This window comes from Cynocephalus volans, chromosome 6 (genome assembly GCF_027409185.1).
Source record: "Cynocephalus volans isolate mCynVol1 chromosome 6, mCynVol1.pri, whole genome shotgun sequence".
NCBI classification, from domain to species: domain Eukaryota; kingdom Metazoa; phylum Chordata; class Mammalia; order Dermoptera; family Cynocephalidae; genus Cynocephalus; species Cynocephalus volans.
The window spans coordinates 126571832-126593088 of NC_084465.1; the positions used below are offsets into that span (position 1 = coordinate 126571832).

The 21257-nt window shown below is 46.9% G+C and overlaps 1 protein-coding gene across 5 annotated transcripts in view; it reads right to left on the reverse strand.

Annotated features, from left to right (window-relative positions):
• Window positions 1–21257, reverse strand: part of DIP2C (disco interacting protein 2 homolog C) — a 392086-nt gene that overhangs the window by 173069 nt on the left and 197760 nt on the right. For 3 of the 5 annotated variants that reach the window (XM_063100476.1, XM_063100475.1, XM_063100474.1), the window contains exons 2-4: window positions 13274–13345; window positions 11633–11800; window positions 2160–2270 (exon numbers count right to left, since the gene is read on the reverse strand). In XM_063100476.1, the coding sequence (XP_062956546.1) occupies window positions 2160–2270; window positions 11633–11800; window positions 13274–13345 (351 nt within the window). The remainder of the gene's footprint in view (window positions 1–2159; window positions 2271–11632; window positions 11801–13273; window positions 13346–21257) is intronic. The other 2 variants (XM_063100478.1, XM_063100477.1) reach the window with 1 other exon arrangement.

Below are 21257 nucleotides of genomic sequence, written 5' to 3' on the forward strand. Positions count from 1 at the left end.
GAGCCGAGGCCCCATGCAGGCCTGGGGATGGGGGCAGAGACAGCACCCACAGGTGAGGCTGGGCAGAGAGCCAGCCACTCAGCCCCATCAAAGGGCCCGTCTCCATGACTGGGCAGAGCCGGCCAGAAGAGACCAGGAGGAGCAGAGGTCACGGGACAGAGAAGCTTGCAACCCTGCCTCATCTGAAGAAGGGGATGTCCAACTCTTGCCTCCAAGCCCAGGGTTCTCCCTGAAGAGACCAACGTGAGCTGCAGCATTTGTTTCACCTGAGAACCATCTGGGACTGACCAGAGCTTGAGGCAGCTAGAACTCAGTGGGTCTGGCTTTCTTTCTGGGGGACAGGCTGTCAGAGGCTCCTCCAGTCCCCACCATCCCTCTATCCACGGTGGCTTCTTCCCCATGTCCTCCTGCCCTTAGAGAAGTGGGGAGACGTGTGCAGGTGACCAAAGGCCTGCTTGAACCAGGAGACCACCACTACCTGCTGGGCTAGCCTCTCGCAGACTTTCATTTGTAAAGAAAATGTGAGACCACCACCACCTCCTGTGGTGACTGTCTCCTGGAATAACCAGGGAACTGGAGAGACAGCACACACCAAAAGCCATGTGAACACATCAACGCCTCCTCCTCCTCAGCACTGCGAGGAGAGATATACAAAGTAGAAAACAGACTGCTGTGATAAAATCTCCATCTAAATGTAAAAACATACTTATACAGAAAGTTAGGTTAGAAACTGACACAAGATAGGATCTCCTGTGTGGTGAGAAGTCAGACTACAGGCCAGACAAAGCCAGGTCTGCGTCCTGTTTTGATGAGGTGCTCCCTGCATGAGCATTAGCAACTCTGTAACCTCCCTGAATTCCAATTTTCTCATCTATAAAATGGAAATTGTGAGACTGAAGCAGCCAGTGACAGTAAACACGAGTCTGTGTGTGTGTGTCCATAAATAAAACATCAGTGTATCAGCGTCAGGGCAGGTGGATTTAGGAGCTCACTGCTCCCCTCCAATGATTCAAAAGGGGACTCTGAGACGCCTACATGAGGAAGGGACTCTCGGTATGTGCTGGGTGTTGAAACAGCTCTGAAATGAGAGGTTGGATCTGGGATCAAACTCCCTCCTCCATCCCACCCCCACACATTCTCCCAGGCATCAGAGGCCTGCAGAAGCTTCCGAGGCAGAGCGGGACATGTTCTGATGGTCCTCAAATCCATCCTTGTATGCACAAGGATGACGCCTCCTGATGCCTCAGTCTCTGTGTCCCCTTCTTCCCTTCTAGAAAGCAAAACAGAGCAGGAAGCCAGGCTGGTAGCTGCTCAGAAGGATGTTGGGGGTGGATAACACGGAGCCTCGATCAACGGACAGACACATCAGACACGATTCACCCACCACTGCTGTGAACAGGTGAGTGGCTTCATCTCTTAGCCTCAGTCTCCTCTTTTGCCACACGAAGCAATAACTACTTCAACCTGCTTATTATGAAACTGAAATGAGAGAATGCCTGTGAAGGGGGCTTTGGGGAAAACAAAGTGTGATTCAGGTCAACAACAGCAACACCACCCAGTAACAACTAAACAAAGCTTATGGGCAATTTCCATTCAAAACTGTAGCTGGGGAAGCAGGAAAAAGCAGTTTTAACCTAGATGTTGGAAAAAATTTCTCAAAAAGTATCAAAATGTTAATTGCATTTTAAGTTTTCTGTTGCTAAATTAATGAAAGAAATTTAAGCCAGCTGAGCCCACGTGATGGCTGCAATAACCCTGAATTACCAAGAAGCATTCTTACAGCTGGCATTGAAAAACACACAGAAAAAATAAATGTGGAGCAAAAGAAAGGTTAAAGATTTTATTTCTTTTTTGAAAACTTTACTTAAACAGAAATCACTGAGGTTAAAAAAGAAAAAAATTATATTAGCAAACAGGACTATAAAAAAAGTAAAACCAAACTGTTTAATATTGACACCTAAAAGAATGAGTAAAATCTGACTCTGAGAGATTGCTGCTTTTAGAATAACTATGAAATTCCACACAGTGGACAACTCGGGCTTTGGAACGTGCAAAGAGCTCCTACTCACTGAATGTCAGTGTCTCCCCTAAAGGGTAAATATGTTCCTAAGGCAGGACATCTTCACCTGTGCAAAGTCCAGATTCACTGTGCGCCTTACCTGACCGATAGCGCTCATCACGGGACCCCGAGGACCGCCGGCGGTGGTAGCGAGAGGAGGAGGAGGGAGTGACGGGAGCCCGGCGCTCCTGAGGCAGTGCTTGATCCACCCCTGGATTTAAGGGAAAACAGCAGAGTGAGGTGAGGCTGGACTGGACAGCCAGGTTAGAGATGCGTGGAGCCCTGACTCCCTGCACTCCCACAGCAAAGCTGGAACCGCCTATGTCACAGCCCCGGCACAGGAAGGTGGGAAGCAGCCTAGGCTGGGCTGAGTGTGGGAGGCTGATCCTGCCTGATGCTGCGGCCTTCAGGAATTCCACATGCTCCCTCGCATCACTAATGACCACTATGTCTTGGGGCAAGTTATGACCATGCCACAAGCAGTTACCGAATTCCTTAGCATCAGGGTAAGAACAGTGGAGCCCCAGCCACAGAGTCAAGCCATGATCCTTTTCATGTCATAAATATACAGAAAGGGCCATATAAAATTGAGAAAATTTAAAATTACAATCATCATTAAATTAAAGCTGACTTTAAAACAACTCTTACAGGGTGTTTTAACAACATAATGCAGGTAACAGTATGAAGCATAAACTTCCAGCTTAATTCACTCTGAATTTCTAACTCTCTGAACACTTACTCCATTCAAAGCTAAGTATTTTAACAAGTTGTATTTCAGTATGGCTTTGATGAAACACTAAAAATGTTAACATGGTCAGACAAAAATGATTCAGTGGGTATCAGTCAAAAGGCTGACCCAAATCTGCCAGTCACGGTGCCTGTCATACTCAGAATCAGAGAGGCGAGGACACCACCCAGGTGGAAGTAAGTGCTGTGGGAAAGACGTAACCAAGATGGTTCAGAAACAAAGACATCCTGTGACTCTCAGCATTAACCATTAACTGTTGCTCCTTCAGAAAAGGACTAGTGATACATGATTGAAAGTAAACCAGACATAAAAATTTGAAGTTAACAAAAAAATGTTTAGTGCCTAGTTTTCATTGATGAGCTCCCATGAGAGTTAACTATCTCTTGTACGGATTCACCATTCCTATTCTAGTGATTTCTGCACCTTGGTTTTTGATGGCATGTTTGTGGGTCCCTATATTAGGACAACTGTATCGGAATTATGAGAACGGCAGCTTAGGTTCTCTAAACTCTTCATTCAGCAAAAACACTAAAATCACTAATTAAAAGTTCTTGATGACCAAACGGTTTGCAGCTACCAACCTCTTCCAGTTACTGTCTACAAGTTATCCTATTTTTACCAGACACACAGTTTATGAAATCTCAGAGCACTCTGTCTCATACAGAAACAGCTGGTGGCTGGCGTGCACATCCGTGTTTATGAAATGGACTCACAACCCTGCTCTTCAGTTGTGCCAGTAGCCCACACATGGCTCCTCCCTCACCACACCCTGGTCCTCCACAGCTCCGCTGTCAGGTTGTGTACAGACTGTTTTCTGCAGGCTCAGCAGTAGGCTACGAATACCTTCCCATCCTGCAGGGCTTGATGATCCTGAAGTTAATACCTGCATTTTCTTCATTACCTTGGCTGTCAATGTACTATTGCTAATCCTCTCAAAATACCCCAACAGAAATGAAAAACTTTCTCTCCCCCATGGTCAAATACTAAAAACCTGGTGATAATTTCTAGTTCAGTCTTCCTTTTCCTCAAATTTCTCTTGGAGACCCCCCACCCCCTGCTCTAACATCAGCCCCCAGACCTGCTGCATGACTGTCACGTGGGGTTCCTGTCATCCCCAGTTGCATCTGCTTCCTCACGTGGGTCGTTTGTTTCTACATCCTGCAATGTGCTCCTTCTGACTTCATCCACCTGTTTAAAGGAGTACCTCGAGTAGCTTCTTCAGAAAGGACGAACGAGAAATAAGTTTTCCTTTCTACCCTAATGTGACTGGGCCTTTTGCCTGGATAGGAATTCTCAGTGCAAACTACTTCCATTCACTGCTTTTACTTCCACTGCTGTTGAGAAGTGGCGTGCCATGCTGATGCTTTAATCTGTATGTAATATCTGTCTTTTCTCCTGTGTCAACTTTTACAGTCTCGTCTTCATTCCCAGAAGCTGTGAGCCGGTTTTCTCTTCTTGTGGCAGGGCACCACCAGATCCAAGAAGAGACCCCCAGCCTCCTGCCTGTGACTGAGTGTGGCGAGCTCATCACTCTGGGGCTGGGCTACTTTCACCCTTCAGCACGTGTGCTGTGGTTTAGCATCTCCTGTTTTTAGCACAATCTGGTACTCCCAAATCTGGAGCCTCACTGGTTTCACTTCCTCAGAGAATAAGCGTGCGTGGGAGCACTGGGAGGCGCACCCCGTGCCCGGGCGCTGTTCCTGCTTCTGGCTCCGGGCTGGCTGGTGCCCTGGTTTTCATGGCTTCTTCAGCTACAGACTTCCTCCGCATTGTTCAATGAGGTACCAATAATTCCTCTACTTTACATGTTACAAGCACCTGCCACTGGCCTCTCATCTTGGGTCCTTTATATGTGCACTGACTTCTTTGGTGCAGTTTGGGAGGAGCAGGGATGAATGCACATTCAAGCGGCCAAAGTTAACCAGTGACCTGATATATTTTTTTTTAATATTCAGCTTTCTATCTCAGTACTTTTCCCTACCTAACCCACTCAAACATGCTTCCTGGGATTACGCTGTACCTTGACCTCTTCTTGGCACCCATGGGCGATGCTATGCAGAGTCATAGGCCACTGCTCAACAGGTCACTAGTGACACAACATCTCGAGAAGCTAGAGTGCTGGTTCTGTACTAGCGCATGTCCCATTCATTCACTTCTGTCGACTCATTGCAGTTGAGACTGGTGGTGGCATAAAGACACGTTCTGGCAAAGAAAAAACCGTTTGTTGAATATGCACCCCCAATTACGATTCAGCCTGTCCCAAAAAAGGACCAGGGTAACTGAGAGGGTGTCTCACTGTCCATTGCAAGGGGCAGCCCAAATGCTGCTGCAGGAACAGGTGCTGTCTTGCTAAAACACACTGTTTATGCTTTAGCATCTCTCACTGTTGAGGGCACTCATTTGTAACTACGTTTAGGTTGGAGAACCATGAATGAAAACCACTTCTCAGGGGAACTGCAGAAAGACCAGAAGCCTCACGGCAGACAGGCTGAGGACGCATGAGGCGACGTGGTCACTGGGAAGGAAGGCATCCCAGGGAGGTGGTGACTATCCCCAAACATGCTGTCATGCCAGTTACTTCTCGCACACATGTTTATCAAGCATTAACGTGCTGGCTGCAGCCAGGCACCCAGTCAGCCCAGATCTCACATGAATGGACAGGAGAACAGTGCAGTGGAGACCTTGCTCCAGCTCCAGTTACTGCCTGTGACCTTGGCAAGTTCCTTTACCTTCAGGGCTCAGTTTCCCATCTTCAGATGGAAACATCAGCAATAGCTAATGCTTCACAGCACTGGTCCAAGCAACTACGTTTACCGACTCCTTTAATCTGTCAACATGAAAACCACAACGCAGGTGCTGTTGCTGCTGTCATTTTACCAGTGAAGTGTGACCCAGGCAGCTTGTGCGTGGGACTTAGGATCCACTTGTGATCATCTTTCCACCTGCGACAGGGCCCCATCGTGGAGCCCTCAAGTGTCCTGTCCTCAAGCATGTGCACACTGTCAGCCCCTGAGACAGACCTGGGGGACTTCTCCTCTGGACTCATCCCCTGAAGTCAAGAAACTTTGGAAACTGCTACAATTTCAAGTAGTTGTCCAGAAATGAAACGGAACAGCTTAGAGCTGTCGAAGTCATCTGACACAGAGGTATGTTCTGTCGGATCCTGGCCGGAGACAGACAAGCTACGAGCCTCGAGGTGGAGGCCTCCGTCTGGTTCCTGCCGGGGCCCAGCACAGCTCCTGGCCCGCAGGATGGCCTCGGGAAATGCTTCTGAACCTGTGAGTGACTTTTCAAGGCTCACACAGAGGCTGGAACCCTTCAAGGACAATAACATTAGTGAGATTTTAATCTTTCCTCTAGAACTATAATGAAGCTGTAAATAAAACAGAGGCGGGAGCTCCAAGGTGCACAAAGGAAAAGATCAGCCCAGGCAAGCAGGGCACATGGCCCGCCACGGGCTCAGCCTGCGACCACCAAGCATCTGCACGTGGCTTGCAAACGCACTGCGATGTGAAGCATCCAAGTTGCCTGTGGCCTGTCTCTTCCCCGCCCTGCAGTTCACTGTGAGGCTTTAATGAAATCTGTGGCTCTGCTCTGCTCAGTGCCGTGTGTCATCTGACACTGTATCAGCGGCTTCTAACTCCTCTCAGTGCCCAGGGCCATCTCCCACCTTTGTCCATGCAGGTCCTTGACAGTGTCTTTCCGCTGCATCCTGCTGATCAAGAACAAAGCCCCAAGCTCCTTCACCTGGACTCTGGTCCCTCCAAGCTTACACTTTCCAGCTGTGCCCTCCTCGGGTGCCTCCAGGTTCAAGTGGAATGGAGATAGTCACTCCTCCCAAGTTCCTGCCCCGTCCACACCATGCACCCTCGCGTCATCAAATGCCCTCTCCCACTCCCCTACATGTGAAAACCAGCTCAAGATCAAAGGGAGAGAGCACACAAACAAGGCATTTCTGTTGAGCTTCAATCAAACATGTCTAGCACATGATTAAGAAAGGATCCCCAAAGGTATGGTTCTGTCATCTAAACAGTTCATCGCTTTCAGGTAAGTCAGTAAATGCAGTCGAGCATTTGGTAACACTACGGTAAAACAGACACGAGACCCCAATAATACCTAAGGTCAGAAGAATACCTGCCAGTACAGACAACACTGGCTGTTCAGCATATTAAACGTACTAGGAAAAAAAACAGGATTTCTAAATTCAGATAGTAAGAGAAATACACTGAAAATCTTGGTTTTCTACATATTTTCAAAAGAAATCATGAGGAATATGTGGAAGAAAAATTTAAAAGGCATATCGGATTTAAGATGAGAAGACCTTGATCCAAACTCTTCTTATTCTCATAGTTTAAACCTGGGCCCATCGCTCTGCCTCTAAACCTCAGTTTCCCTGTACGTTGGGGTGTGGACAGGATGTTTCGCCTGGAGTGACCCCCAGTGCAGGACTCTGTGACCCCATTCCCCCTGGCCTGGCCTTCTTCCTCCCCAAGAACACGTGTGCAGTGTTGTGGGAGCGCAGGGCTCTGCAGACGCCACTGCAGGGCTGTGGTGCACTTAAGACCCACTTTAGGTGCTTAGTGAAATTGCTGGGGATATTTCCACGTTTCAAGCCTTTCCAAAAATAGTTTCTGAATCTGGTCCCATTCTCCTCTAGTACCTAATTACGCTCTCTGTATAGTGCTCATATGCAGCATCATTTATTTTTAAAATAAGTGCAATCAAGGACTTTGCCAGAAAGTAAACAGTACAATTATATGCACAGATGAGAAACTGACTATATTTGCTTTGTATTTACACAGAGGAGAGCAGCCCACAACAAAAAGACTAAAGTCTCCCCATACGCACCTTACCACCTACATCAATGAAAACGAACCTCATTCTTGAATTGTGGCATTATTTCCATGAACACAGACCTTTGCCATTATAATATTTTAATTTGATTAGGGACTCATGGACTGGAAAAATGTAAAAGATCTGGAACTCAAGAGTCTGACATCTGCATCTGATTCCACCATCCTGACCTTTGGCCTGTGCTCATCGAAGATGACGATTTCATCATCAGGATGGGGGCTTCAAGTTTCTGCATATTTCTTACACCTCACAGATTTTTCACAAAAGCCACAGGAGCTGTTCTGAAGCAGGTGCCATTCTCCGCTCAAACTCAGAAGAGGGCTCAGCAGGGTCCCCTCAACTACTGGTAACTGGGATGAGGACATCACAGGGCGTTCATCTGGTCAAACTAACAGCTATGTGTGTGGAATGTCTTAGGTCACTGAGAGCAGCATGTTGTTCCCGTCTGATCCAGACACAGCTTGCCTAGAACATAGGCCATTTGCCTTCTGTGTGGCAACTCAATCTGGAAAGAATTCATGCCAAGCCACAGACAGGCAACGCCAAAGTGATCACTCCTCTTTCTCCTCTTCTGGGCCCTTCACCCTGCATTGCACCACCTGTCATGTGCAAATGGCATGACTCCTTAGCTGAGGACATCTGCCTGGGACCAGGGAAATCTCATGTGCTGGGAGACCTGCCCTGCGTCCAGGAGAAGCTGCACTTGGGTCGCAAGATTGTCATTCTTGTGGTAGAATGAAGATGTGAACCAAACTGTGGGCCTGCCACCAAGAAGCCAGCAGCTGCCAGTGTGAAGATCAGATGGACTGACATAAACACTTATCTGAACGAGATGAAACAAAGTAGCATTTGACTCAGATTGCCTCCTTAAACAAAAGATAAGAAGGTTTTCGTTCTGTATGTGGCCAAAGTGCAGAACCCCAAATGCTAAACTTGCCAACCATGGGCAGCATTCACCCTCAGAACCCAGCAGAAAAGTCTGGGGTGGGATTTTGGATAAAGCTCTCTCTGGGTCGGTCACAGCGGGGGGCCAAGGTGGGTAACTCCCCATAAGAGAATTCATGTCAGACGGCTTATCTCCAGTTGCAGTGTCAAGTACTGAGATGTTCAAACTGAGTTCTAAAAAAAAATAATAAAATTCCAGTGGTTGGAAAGTGCTGACATTCAAAATCATGGTGTCCTTTGATATTCCAGTCATTGATGAGCACTTGACCATGTGCCATTTAGATTTATCCAAACCAGAAACAAAAGTGAAACTGTACTCGCAGAGAGGACCTGAAGCAGTGGGAGGCCTCTGTCTGCCTGGTGGTTTGGGTGTCGTGGGTCCATGCGCTGTGCTGAGTGCCCACATGCACCTCGGCTGGGCCATCCTTGATGATCTTTGCTCTCTAGGTGCCTCCATGCCCTGCACGAGGTGGGTCTGGGTCAGCTCTGCCTCCTGAACTGCGTGCAGTTACATGACTGGACCATGCTCCTGAGTGGACAGAACTCCCCGTCCACCGCCATCCACCCAGCAAGTACCTGACCAAGGTCCATGTGCTGTGTGCGGGAGACCATGTGTCCTCCAGCCATTTGTGACCTGTTGCAGTGGGCGGGCAGGCATTGACATTTTCAACCACCACCCACCCACCGTCATGGAGTCTGCAGTAGGACCCACAAGAAATCCTTGAGAAGTGGCATTTGCTCCAAGCTTTAAACAGTACCTGGGCACAAAGGGTACAGCACGTGCAGAGTGTGCGACGCGGAAAGCAGCATGAACACCTGGGGAGCCCACAGCGGGAAGGGCTGGAGGAGGTTCCACATGCAGCAAGAAGCTACGCTCCAGGAGGGGCCCCGCAGCCTCTGGCGGACACACGTGTGACCAAGGGTGAGCTCACATTAGCCACTAGAGGCCTCTTCTCCCAGAAGGGCCACTCCCTGGATTGCAGGGAATGGTAAGGAAAGAAGGAAGACTCGCTGACTCCCGCCAGCCAAGTCCACATGGTCTGGAAATTGCTCAGCCACAGAGAATCCTTAACACGTAACTGAGTGAGAGGCTGCCTAGCATTGAGGAAGAGCAGCTGAACTTGGAGAAGAACAAGAGGTCTACACAAATCGCTCAGAATTGAGAAGAATCTCAGGGACAGTCATGTAAAAAGTAGTGCCTAGCTAATGCACATGAGAAACAGCAGCTGGATCTGGGCAAGGAGTGTCCCTATTTATGGAACACTGGAACTTTACTTTACATTGCCGTGGTCTGTGACATAAAAGCAGTGAAGACTCATTGTAAAAGTTGACACCAAGTTATTAAGATACCCCTGAAGAGAGTGCTGAATGGTGGATTTTGTTTTCTATTTTTACAGGTTTAATCTGGTCTAGAGATTAATGAAGGGTGATTTAGAACGAGACACCGCACAGCTGAAAATCTGCATGTGTCTGAGAGCACCGAACGAGGAGCTGCTGGGCGAAATCTTCTCCCACACGTGACTTCCAGTCTACTCTTCATGACCCCTTTCCTCCTCCACATGTGCATTTTCCATGTCTCTGCCTCCCTTCTGCCACACTTCTCATCTTGACCTAGCTAAGCTTCAGCGTGGCGCTCACTGGAGACCATGTACCTTCTGGTTGGCACCTGACTCACTGTTGAGATCCCAGAATAGCCACCTGCCCCTAAGCATCTTCAGTGCCCTCCCGGAAGGGACCGCGGCTCAGGGGCTCTGGTCCTTTTGCTGAATCATGTGTCCCAAGTAACATCTAAGAAATATTTTTATAAGACTTTCTGGAGAAATTTTAACATTTTCTCTGGTAAATAAAAATAACGTGTATAAAAAAAGAAGTAAGGGTCTTCGAAACACCAAACCCTTACGGAAAGTGTATGGTAATACAGGGGTGACCAAAAAGAGAACAAGATGTTTTCCATAAGGATCCTACACGAAAAGAATTATTCCCCACATGGAGACAGTCAAGAAAGAATTCTCTGCTTTAGAAACATCTGCTTCACTTATTGCTTCCCAGAGAACAAGGCCACGCATGACGAGGCTGGATCACCAGCAGCATCTTCGCAGAGAGAACTGGAGCTGAGCCCCAACCCTGACACAGACGCCTTCCTCATGGGAACTGGGGTCTCGCTGAGCCCGACAGACCCACGTTCCCAGCAAGTTCTATCCTCATCATATTCTAATCAGATAAACTCTCAGACGGACCCTGCTGCCCCCTGCCACTGTCACCCACTGTCAGCTCTTCCATGCTTTCCTGTGAGGCCACGGCGCTGGACGGACACAAAAGCCTGAGCCAAGTGAGGAGGACAGGGCCACCTCTTTGGACATCCTGGTGGCCAACCGTAGTAAGAAAAGCCTTTACAAACGCTTAATTTCTTACTCTATTGAAAGGTGCTGCTGCACTCACCTTTTGCCTTTAACACTTCTCATATTCAAAACATGGTCCGCCAAAGTAATTTCCACCTCTGGATAGGATTGTTACCTCTAAGAATACACTCTATGATTAATCAGTTTCATTTTTCTATTTCAAAGACCCATAACTTTCTCTTTGGAGACAGAAATGCAACAGAGTTGTGGGTGTCAGAGTCACTCCCTATGGCAGGTGTGAGCACCCACGATTCGAAGGTTCATTCTCTCCCCAGGTCTTTGGCTATAGGACAAAAGTTAGTTGAAGACCAGCAGTTTTAAAGTCTGTCGTACATTCTTCTCTCAAGTGTTTTGTAAGTTGGGTCCCAACTGAGAAATAAAACAGAACATTCCATTTTCACAGAAAATACACAGATCTGGGCCTGGCTCAGGGGTGATCAGTGTCTGGGGTCTGTGATAAGCTGGGTGATTAAGGAGCACTGAGGCTCGGGCTCTCTGGAGAAGGGTCTCTGCTGGTCCCCCAGGCCTTGCCCTGCGCTTTTGTGTGGAACGGTGTCAGGAGGCTGGCCCGTGGTCAAATGTGTACCCTGCTGGGGGGTCTCTCCCTCTCCGCAAAGCAGCGCTCACCGAAACGAAAGTAAAACAGAGGCCGGTTCCCTGTGGCGCTGGCCGCCCGCTCCCGGGCCGCGGCTTCTCGGACGTCGCACACCCCGATGTGGGCAGAGCGGAACGGTCTTCTCGTCGCACCTTCACTGTGCTGCAGTCTACACCGAACCACGGCAGCTCCATTCGCTGCTGTAACAAGTTGAAAAAAAACTAATTAATTCAAACTTTAGTTTTTTTTAAATTTGTTACAGCGCTGAGCAGAGCTGCCATGCAGGAGAGCACAGACCACCAATGGCCACATGCGGCTTGTGACCCCCGCAGGGGCCACCACAGCGTCTCCAGACCATCCTCGGGGACGCGAGGAACTGCTTCTGTTTCACTTTTGTTTGGGAAGGCACGGAAACTAAACTAAACTCACCCACACACAGCCCACCAGCTTCCTGCAGGGCTGACAGGCACCAGAATGGCCTCGTCACCGCAGTTCCGTCCGGAGACGAGAGAGACGGGAGGACCCTGTCTGATCTGCCTCACACTTGCCCTGAAGCCTCTCACACGTGGGTTTCAACCCGTTCACCTTTTCTTGTCTCAGATAGAACAGGGTTCCCTTCCATTCATAAGCTAGACCACCACAAAACCCTATGCAAACAGGCCCAGCTTTACATCCACTGTCTTAGAAATTAAGGAAAGACAGAAAAGCACACAAAATAAAAACAAAACTAAAAACACAGTTTCCTGGAACATGAGCCCCAGGACGCTCCTTACCATGCTAAACACACCACCGTGTGCGCCAGAGCCTCAGGGATGGAGCTGTCATGTGTGCAGGGTACACTTGCACGCTTAACCCCTTTGAAACCTTGTTTCAACAGTGAGAACTGGGGAGTTCAGTTTTCACCTCTAAGGTTGATATTACTATCCTTTTTTCTTGAGGAAAAAATTGCTTACATTAGCTTTAAGCCATTCCTAAAGCCTAGCAAAATTTCAAGGTCACCCTCAAATTGAACTGAGCTTACACTGCAACTGAGGTGTTAGGACTCCAGTCTAATATCATTTTCTTTTTTCTGAAATTTACAGAACACAACCCAAGTGCAGAGATTCTACAAGTTTGTGCATGTAAAAGACTTTATATTTTTGAGCAATGAATAAAACACGTCTTACAACCACATCTCAAAACACAACCAACCTTTACAATTACATAATCCTAGGCAGGATATCATATCATTTTCTACATTTCTAGATTTGGCACTCAATGACATCACCAAAAACACTGGATTAATTTAAACCATAATCAATAGCAATAATTAACTCATTGAACCAAAATTCGTGCTTAAATCACAAATGTTCTCATAATTTTTATATAATTTTAAAGTAATCAGTACAAAAAACAAACAAACAAAAATAATAAATAAAGTAATCAGTACGCTATTGATCTCTACCTATAGATGAAATACCTGCTAAATTTATTAGGCACTTTTATAGAAAAATCGTGCTTTCTATGTTCTCAAAATACATGTGTGATTGTACAAAGGAGTTAGATGTGTGCTGGTCAAACACACGATCTTGGTGCAGATTCTGGACGAGGAAGGACCCGCTCTCGTTTCTCTAGCACGTTGCAGTTAACTCTTAAGACCAGGTGATTCATGCTACTCATCAAGGTTTACGTACTCGGAGGCTGGGGAAGGTAGGCTCCAATTAATTTTGACCTCTTCTTTTCGTATCCTTTTTGTGTGATGTCACCTGAAAGAGATGGAAAAATAATTCAGAATGGTTCCAATGGACAGAGCCAACCAGTCACTGCAGAAGACGCCATACAGTTACAGTGTCTGCACCTGCTGTTTGCTTTGTAATTAGAATTTAGACAGAAAGCACTGTCTACCACTCCTCCCCACGCTCAGACAGAAAAACCACAGCATTTAAATCCATAAAGCTCATCTGCTGAACACGTTTGTCCTCAGCCCTCCCTGCTTGGTTTTGGCTCTGATGGGATCCAGGATGACCCTCTGCCCCCTCAGTCACAGGAAGCCCAGTGACCTGCTTGACTCTTGGCGACTCCACTCTCAGCAGACTGTGCGACTGCCTGAGCCATGGCGCTGGCTGACACCATTACTGGGGGGCATCTTCTTCCATTAGTGAGATTTTTGCTAAGCAGGCATGTCAGTCACGAGGACTTTAAACTGCCACGGTATTTTAGAAAAATAAATGACTAAAACCAATGGAAACATCCAATAAAGCAAAGCAAAAGAACACAGGACCTACTGAAATCCAAATATGTGAGGGAAGTGCTGATTTTGTTCACACGAGAATCACAATATTCAAGCCCAAGATTCACACACAGAAAGCAAGGGAGGTGGAGACCGTGTTCACATTCTTCCCAAGTGCTAAGCCACCAAGTGTGTGGGACAAATAACCTCTATCAACATGGGATAGCCTCTTCCAATTACAAGCTCCAATGCACAGAGAATACTGATTTTGCCACTGAAGTTTTTTGGAATCTGTGAAATTGTTGTTTCTAATATCCTTATCAAACCATCATTCCTTGAAGAGCTAAAAATTCGTTTCAATAAAAATACAGCAAACAAATGAAAGGTTGTGATGTATACACAGATTGGTAAGTTTGCCTTTTCTGGTGATGTTCGTGGCTGATGCTGCGACAGCCCGTCTGCCCCGGCGAGATGCCCACCAGATTTTAAACATGGAGCTGCTAGCAAGAGAAGGTACAGAATACGCATCCGGTGATCAGTGGGTGTTTCTGATGCTAAGTGTACATAAGCCACCACCGTCCATGAGGGGTTGGTGCAAATGTCAAGCCTGACCCGCTGCTGTACTAGAGACTTCACACCCACCCTGCTGCTGTACTCAAGACTTTACACCTGCCCCACTAGCTGCCCCCACCGAGGCTGCTCAGCTGCTTTGGAAATGCCCCGTTAAACTCCATTTTAAAAAGAGTGTCCAAAATCTTGCAACAGAAACACCCCACATGCACATGCACATTCTGGAATCGAAAACAGGGAAGGACATTGTGTAGGAAGCTGGTCATGAGGTCCACCCTTCTGACTTCTCTCTGCAGACTACTACACCTGTAACACCACCAGAGAGGGAACAAAATAAAACACACTCTCTGCAGAGGAAATAAAATCTCAAAGCCCGGCCACTCTGCCAAGTTGCAGTGGGAGCACAGGCCTGTCAATGAGAGGGGACTGGTCGGCCAGTGATGGACCCCAGCAGCTTCATTCCAACACGTTTGAGGGTGGAATTAGAAAATAAAAAGGAATCAAGTCCCGGAGGCTGGGGCAGCTCTGGCAGGCCTAAGCTCCCCTTCCTGCTCAGAGCAAGGGTGAGTCACTCTGCCCTCAGAAGGCACAGCAGAAGCAGCCTCCCCAATCCCACCAGCCCGGCCCCTGGGGATCTGAAAAGGCAGTGACCCCGAGCCCCCCCCCCCACAAGCAAGTGATCCACATCCTTCCTGTGGTTCTCCCCTAACCCTCCTTCCATGCCTACTGTATTGCTGCTCAATCCGTTGTGTCTCCTGCTCAGCATTTTAAAAATTCAAAACCACGCCTGCTCCTTGGACTGAAGGAACACCCAGATGGAAATGCAAGATGGGAACTGGAACAAGAGTGACAGCTGCACCTGGGGTCATGGTGGTGAGCACCAAGCTCTGGCTCAGGACAGGATGCCACGTCAGCCCAGGGACACACTTGGGTCCTTTCCTGTCCACCATCCTGGCTGTTCCCTGCTTCCTGGTCTCGCAGCTGCTCTGCACAATTGTACGATCAAGCCCCAGCCCTGGGAAAACCTAGCCTCATTTCACATTTTGTTCTACACCCAATTCAGCTCAGGTTTGATTAATTTCTCAATTGAACATTTAATTGGGGGGTGGGAGTTCTTCCCTTAATTTTCAGAGTAGACCAACTTCAAAGGAAACGATGTTGAACTTTCTCACTTTGGAAAGCTCAGATTGCTAAGACCTTATGCCTCAAAGAAAATAAGCACATTCCCCTGGAGCCAGGACTCCCTGCCTAAAGGGGGAGATGCTACAGGAGGTTCCTCATCTTGGATTCAGACCTAAACCCCAGAGTAAGAAGGGCTGGATAAAGAGAACTTGATAATTCAAAGGAAGTGCTTTATGTGGTTTGATTCTAAGTCATGCCACTAAGCAAGCAGCAGAGCAAATTTCCAGACAAGACGTTAAGAAATGCCAGGTTGAGGACATGTGGTATTTGGACGGAAGAAACCACAATAATATGTTGAACTTTCAAAAGGAGAGAACAAACCTAAGGATACTAGAGATGGAGGGGAGGCAGGGAGGTGGGTTGAGGGACATACAGTGGGGAGTGACTGGCTGGTTAAGTGACATAAAGAATAATTACAATTTGTAATAATGAATATGATAATAAAAAAATACAAAAAATAATATATGTAATTCACACAAAAAAAGGAAAAGAAATCCCGGTTACTCTCATCTCTTGGCAAACCCAGGAAAGAAAGGGAGAGACTGCTGAAGAACTTCTGCACGCAAGCCCTTCACCTAGATCAGGGTCAGGCTCGCCCAGCCCCTGGCTGTCCTGTCCCACAGTTAGCAGCTCACAGCCCACAGGTGCCGCAGGTGCCATAGCAGCAGAGCTGAGAAGCTGCAGCTCAGCCTGGAATGTCCTCAACAATCTCCCCAGGTCCTCACAATGACTGATTTCACAGGTGAAAGGCTGGGGCGCACACAGCATTTATGTTCATTGCCCATGACCACAGACCTAAAGAAAAAAGGTTGTCCAACAACAGAGCTTTTTTTCATGAAAACCGCACCTGGAACTTCCCTGCTCTAGTCGGACTGGTGCATTGGTGTCCACCCATCCTCTCTCAAGGACAATCCAACCTGTTCCCGCTCTGCTCTCTCCCAGACCCCACCCAGCCTGGACAACACCTGCAGCTCTGGGCTCCCACAGCACGGAAGTCTGCACAAACCACGGATGCTGTTCTTACATCTGTTGCTTACGGTTTATTTTTGTAATGCATGTGTGTGGCTTATTCTTAAAACCAGACTGAGATGCCTTCGTGGAAGAGACCATGTCCCACAGAACTGAATTTACACACTAAGAACTGAGTCTGATGAATTTACTCACACAAGCCAGCAGCGAACACAAACATCTCTCCCTGACACAGAGAGACCTGCAGATAAAAAGACTACACAGAAGCATCACTGATAATCAAGGCAGACACAGGGTGATTATTTGACTGCTTAGTAACCATGTGGGGGAAAGGGCAGGGGAAGGTCAACAATGGTTCTGTTATCAAAGTGAGTGTTATCAACAGCTTGACTGGCGTGTTACCTGAAAGGACCAGTGTCTGTGGCACTAGGACCAGGTTCATTCAGCCCCCCAAAGCATCAGGGCTGAAAATACTCTGGCTAGTTTTTCTTTCTCATGGAGAAAGTCCAGATATTTTTAACTCTGTAACTACTTTAGCATCTGGTAGAGTTCCAACAGATTAAATATGACAAAGTCTCACTGCAAATTTATGGAAGCAAACTTTCTAGCAGGGGGCTTTTATGTTCTATCTTTTTTTTGAAGCAACCAATGATACATTTGTGCTAATAAATAATAAAGATAGATGTATAGACAGGTAACAGGTAGATATAGACGACAGGTGGATAATAGATGATTGATATAGAATGATGATAGGCTGACGATAGGTAGATAACAGATGGACGATGGACGATTGATATATGATAGATACAGACGACAGATGGATGGATGATGGATAGATGATTGACTGATAGATGGATATATAGATGTTAGGGATACAGACACTAGCTGGCTGACTGTACACAAATACTCCCTCCTAGAACACCTCCTTGGTTTCTGTCCAGGGCTTAACTAACAAGTCAACTCACAGCATCGCTGCGGATGCCCAGTGCACCTGAAAACACGTGGTGTTTTTCCTCCACTTCGCATTAGCTCAGACCCAAGATCAGTCGGCTGCTCCTCTTCTCACCTCCTCACTGGGGTCTGTGATAAGCACAGGGACTTCAGGTGAAACCATGTGCATTAAAGGCACAAAGGTCACAAGTGGTCCTCCACTTCAGATCTCCAAGCAAGGCCTCCTTTCACACCCATTACTCCACAAGGCACATCCCTGCTCAGAGCAGATTAATTAATATCCTCTGAATCTGGAAGCTAAAGGAACTCCATTCAAGGATATTTTGAAGTCAATTCCAATCAACAGGACAAGCCACTGAGATGCTGCGTCTAAAGAATTCTGCTCCTTAAAAAGTGGTCGTGAATGTTAACAGACAGGAACCATGGAATCCCTTGCTTGAGTATTTTCTATATGAAATTCCAAATAGCACATTTTCTGTGCTTCAATACTCAAGATTCCCATTTACTGAACCCCCTTTTCATTTTAGGAATAAGAATGTGGGACAGAAAAGTAAATACAGAAACTGTGACCTCTGTGAGGAGAAAATAAAGTGACCTTGTGAAACACGTTCTACTTCGTGAAAAATGTTACTTATATTATTATTCTCAAAGAAGTTCCTTAAGGCTTGAAATTTCCACAGTAGAAATTAAAGTTGCCATGTGTTCTTTTACAAGAAAAGAGATTTACAGACGAGTCATAAACTTAAAGCAAAGCTGCCAGTATGAGGTCGAATCACACTCTGAGACAGAAGAGATCAGTCTTCCATGCCCCCAAAGGAGGAATTGTCTTCCTCAGTCCTACTGCAGTCAGAGTTTCAGGGCAACACCTAAGTCTTAGAAGTAAAAGCTGGCTCAGCAGATGTGAAGGTTGAGGTGATGGAGAACACTCAGCTCCTGCTTCTGCATCCTGGCTCAGGCCACGCTGGCAAGCTCGGACATCACTGGAATTTGAGCAGAGCCAGCCAGTCCTGCAGACATCTGGCTCAAGACATGGAAACCCAGGGAGCCACACGGTCCTTGGGGTAAGATGTGTGTGTCATGGGGCCACTTCCACAGCTGGGATTAGCTCTGAATAAACGGACCGGCTTAACAGTGATGGTTTCCATTCCTGGTGTCAGGGGTTTATTTTATTATTTAATGCTGGAGCAAATGCTTTATATAACAAAGCGATCATTTCCATGTTTGGAATTTCATGGCTGTCAGGAGCCTTCATGGGCAGCTCTCCTGAGCCGATGGCTTTATAAGGTTTGGGGAGCACCCAAACCCACTCTCCCTCTCTTGCAGACCTGGGGCTCGTGTTCTAGCTTCTCTTTGTGACAAACTGCTTTTCTCTTCTCTGGAGAGAAGCCATCAGGCCTAGGGCAGCTGCTGCATGCGCATGCACCTACTCCAGGGGTGGGAGTAGGCAGGCTCACCCCGGGGCAAACTGAACACAGCTGGTCCTGGATGGGCCACAGCCAGTCTGCTCTCGTTTTCATCATTGACAAAATACATGTGGTAACATGCACCTACCTTCTCCCACAGTTGAAAAGATCAAAGACACAGAATGTGAAACGTCTCAGAAAGCATGAAGCATGTAAGAAAATGTTTAAAAAATCCAGCAAGTACTTATTCAATCCCTGTTGTATATTCAAACTTGGGGCAGGCCTTCGGGTGGACGGGAAGACTCGTGGAAACAGACCTGCTACGTGGTCAGATGTGCCACATGGGGGGAAAGGGGCCAGAGAAACAGACGCTCAGAAATACCAGAAACTCTGAAGAAAGGCAAAATCCCTGAATCCAGGTGCTTTTCTTTGACCCCTCCATGGATTCCAGATACCAGCAGCTCTGGTCTGCAGACACCTAGTCCCTCTGCCAGTTTCCACATGGCACCCAGGACAATGTCTTACAAAAACGGAAACGTGATCGTGTGACCTCTATCTAAAACACGTCAAAGGCATCTCACTGCTTTTAGGATTGAGACCAAACTCCTAACAAGGCCTACAAGTCCCTCCTAAAACTGCTGATTTATCACTATTCAGCTTTTCTCAGGCTTGTGCCATTACTTCCAGTGTAAAACTTAGAAATTTAAATTCTATAATTATATTTTAAATACGGTAATTAGGATGAACACACAACCTGCTCTAGGGCTATAAAATCAGCACAGCTTATTCAAAGAATGACAAATTAGCATGATTTGGGATTTTCACATTTATGTGAGTGAGTGACCATAAGGCTCCTTAAACACTTAGTCGATGGCATAAAAGATGATACATGTTCTAAACACACCACCGCATGCTGTGTTAGAACCTTCCTCTAGCCGGTCAGGTCCAAGGTCATTTGAAGTTTTACTCTTTTGATTTTTCTTTTTTAATACGTTCATCTGTCCCCTGCAGCTTTTCTTTCCAGTATGTCAAGAACTTCAATTGTAGGAGGAATTAAAGAAAGTCGCTTGTTTGGAGCTAATTCCATCCTAAACAAAATGATAAAAAGAGCAAGAGACAGTGACTGACAGAGGTCTGTGCTACTGTGCACCAGACTTGAAAATGAGCTTCTGATATTAAAATAAAGTAACCTGGTGTTAGAACTTCCTGAAGATCTTGAAAATAAGAATCCTAATGGAACTTTTTAAAAATTTCAAAGTGCTGCTATGGTGTGCTGTGCAGGCAGTGAGGAGGCTCTGAGCGGGAGCTTTCCTGTCCCGCTGCAGTGAGGCCAGCCCCATCCCCTCAAGGTCCTTATGGGAGCAGGATGCGGCTGCACATGGCCTGAGACACCCCGTGGTCATCCTCGCCATCACTCCAGAAGACTGAAATATGGCAGCTCAGGCAAAACTGCTTTAATAACTTGCTCCCAACCTTTTTACTGTTTTCTGGGATTTAGATATCCCTCCTTTATACAAAAAGAAAAAGCAAGCCCCACTCTGTAGGCAGACAGATCTTGAGGAGACCACTTAAACATTAAACAGAGCCGCCACTGTTTCTGAAGGCTCACTCAGTTCTGCAGACATCCAGTCTCACCAGTGAGCTGGGTTTTTTGGATGTTTTGTTTCTTTTTGTGGTGGCAGCAGAGTGGGAAGGGGCAGGTAGGGACGATGGAAACCATCTTCATTATTTCTGGCTAGAAATTTAGGAGCTGAGATGGGGATGGGATCCAGGGGCCCTGCCCTTCACGCGGGCTCTCCTTGGACTGCATGTCATCCAAGGCCCCCCACCTCCCACCGCCCACTCTCCTGTAAAGAGCAGGAGACACTAGAGTTTTGTTCTTTGGACTGGGAGGGGACAAAGGCCAGAGAAGAGAAGAGCTGGGGAAAGCAGGAGAGACTAAGCATCTACCGTGAGTCAGGGATCTCCCCGCACTTCACAGTGCGTCATTCAGACTTCATGAATCCCTGGTGGGGGGTGAGGGTAAATAGCGCACCCAATGATGTATATAATAAGTAAAGTTACTTTAGATAAGTTTGTACAACTATTACAACCTTTTGTGAGACCAATGTGCTGCAGGAATACCTCAGCAAACACGTCAAGGCTTCCTGTGCACAAATTCACTTGAAAAGTCAAAAGAACCCTCAATGTTTTTGTGTACCGACCAGCTAATTCTACAAGTTATATGAAAAGACAAAGGAATTAGAATAGCCAAAAAATTTTGACAAAGAATAAAGTTGGAGGAAGCACATTGCCTGGTTTTCAGATTTACTATAAAGCTACAACAATCAAACAATGTGGTGTTTGTGGAGGAACAGATGAATGATCAGAAAG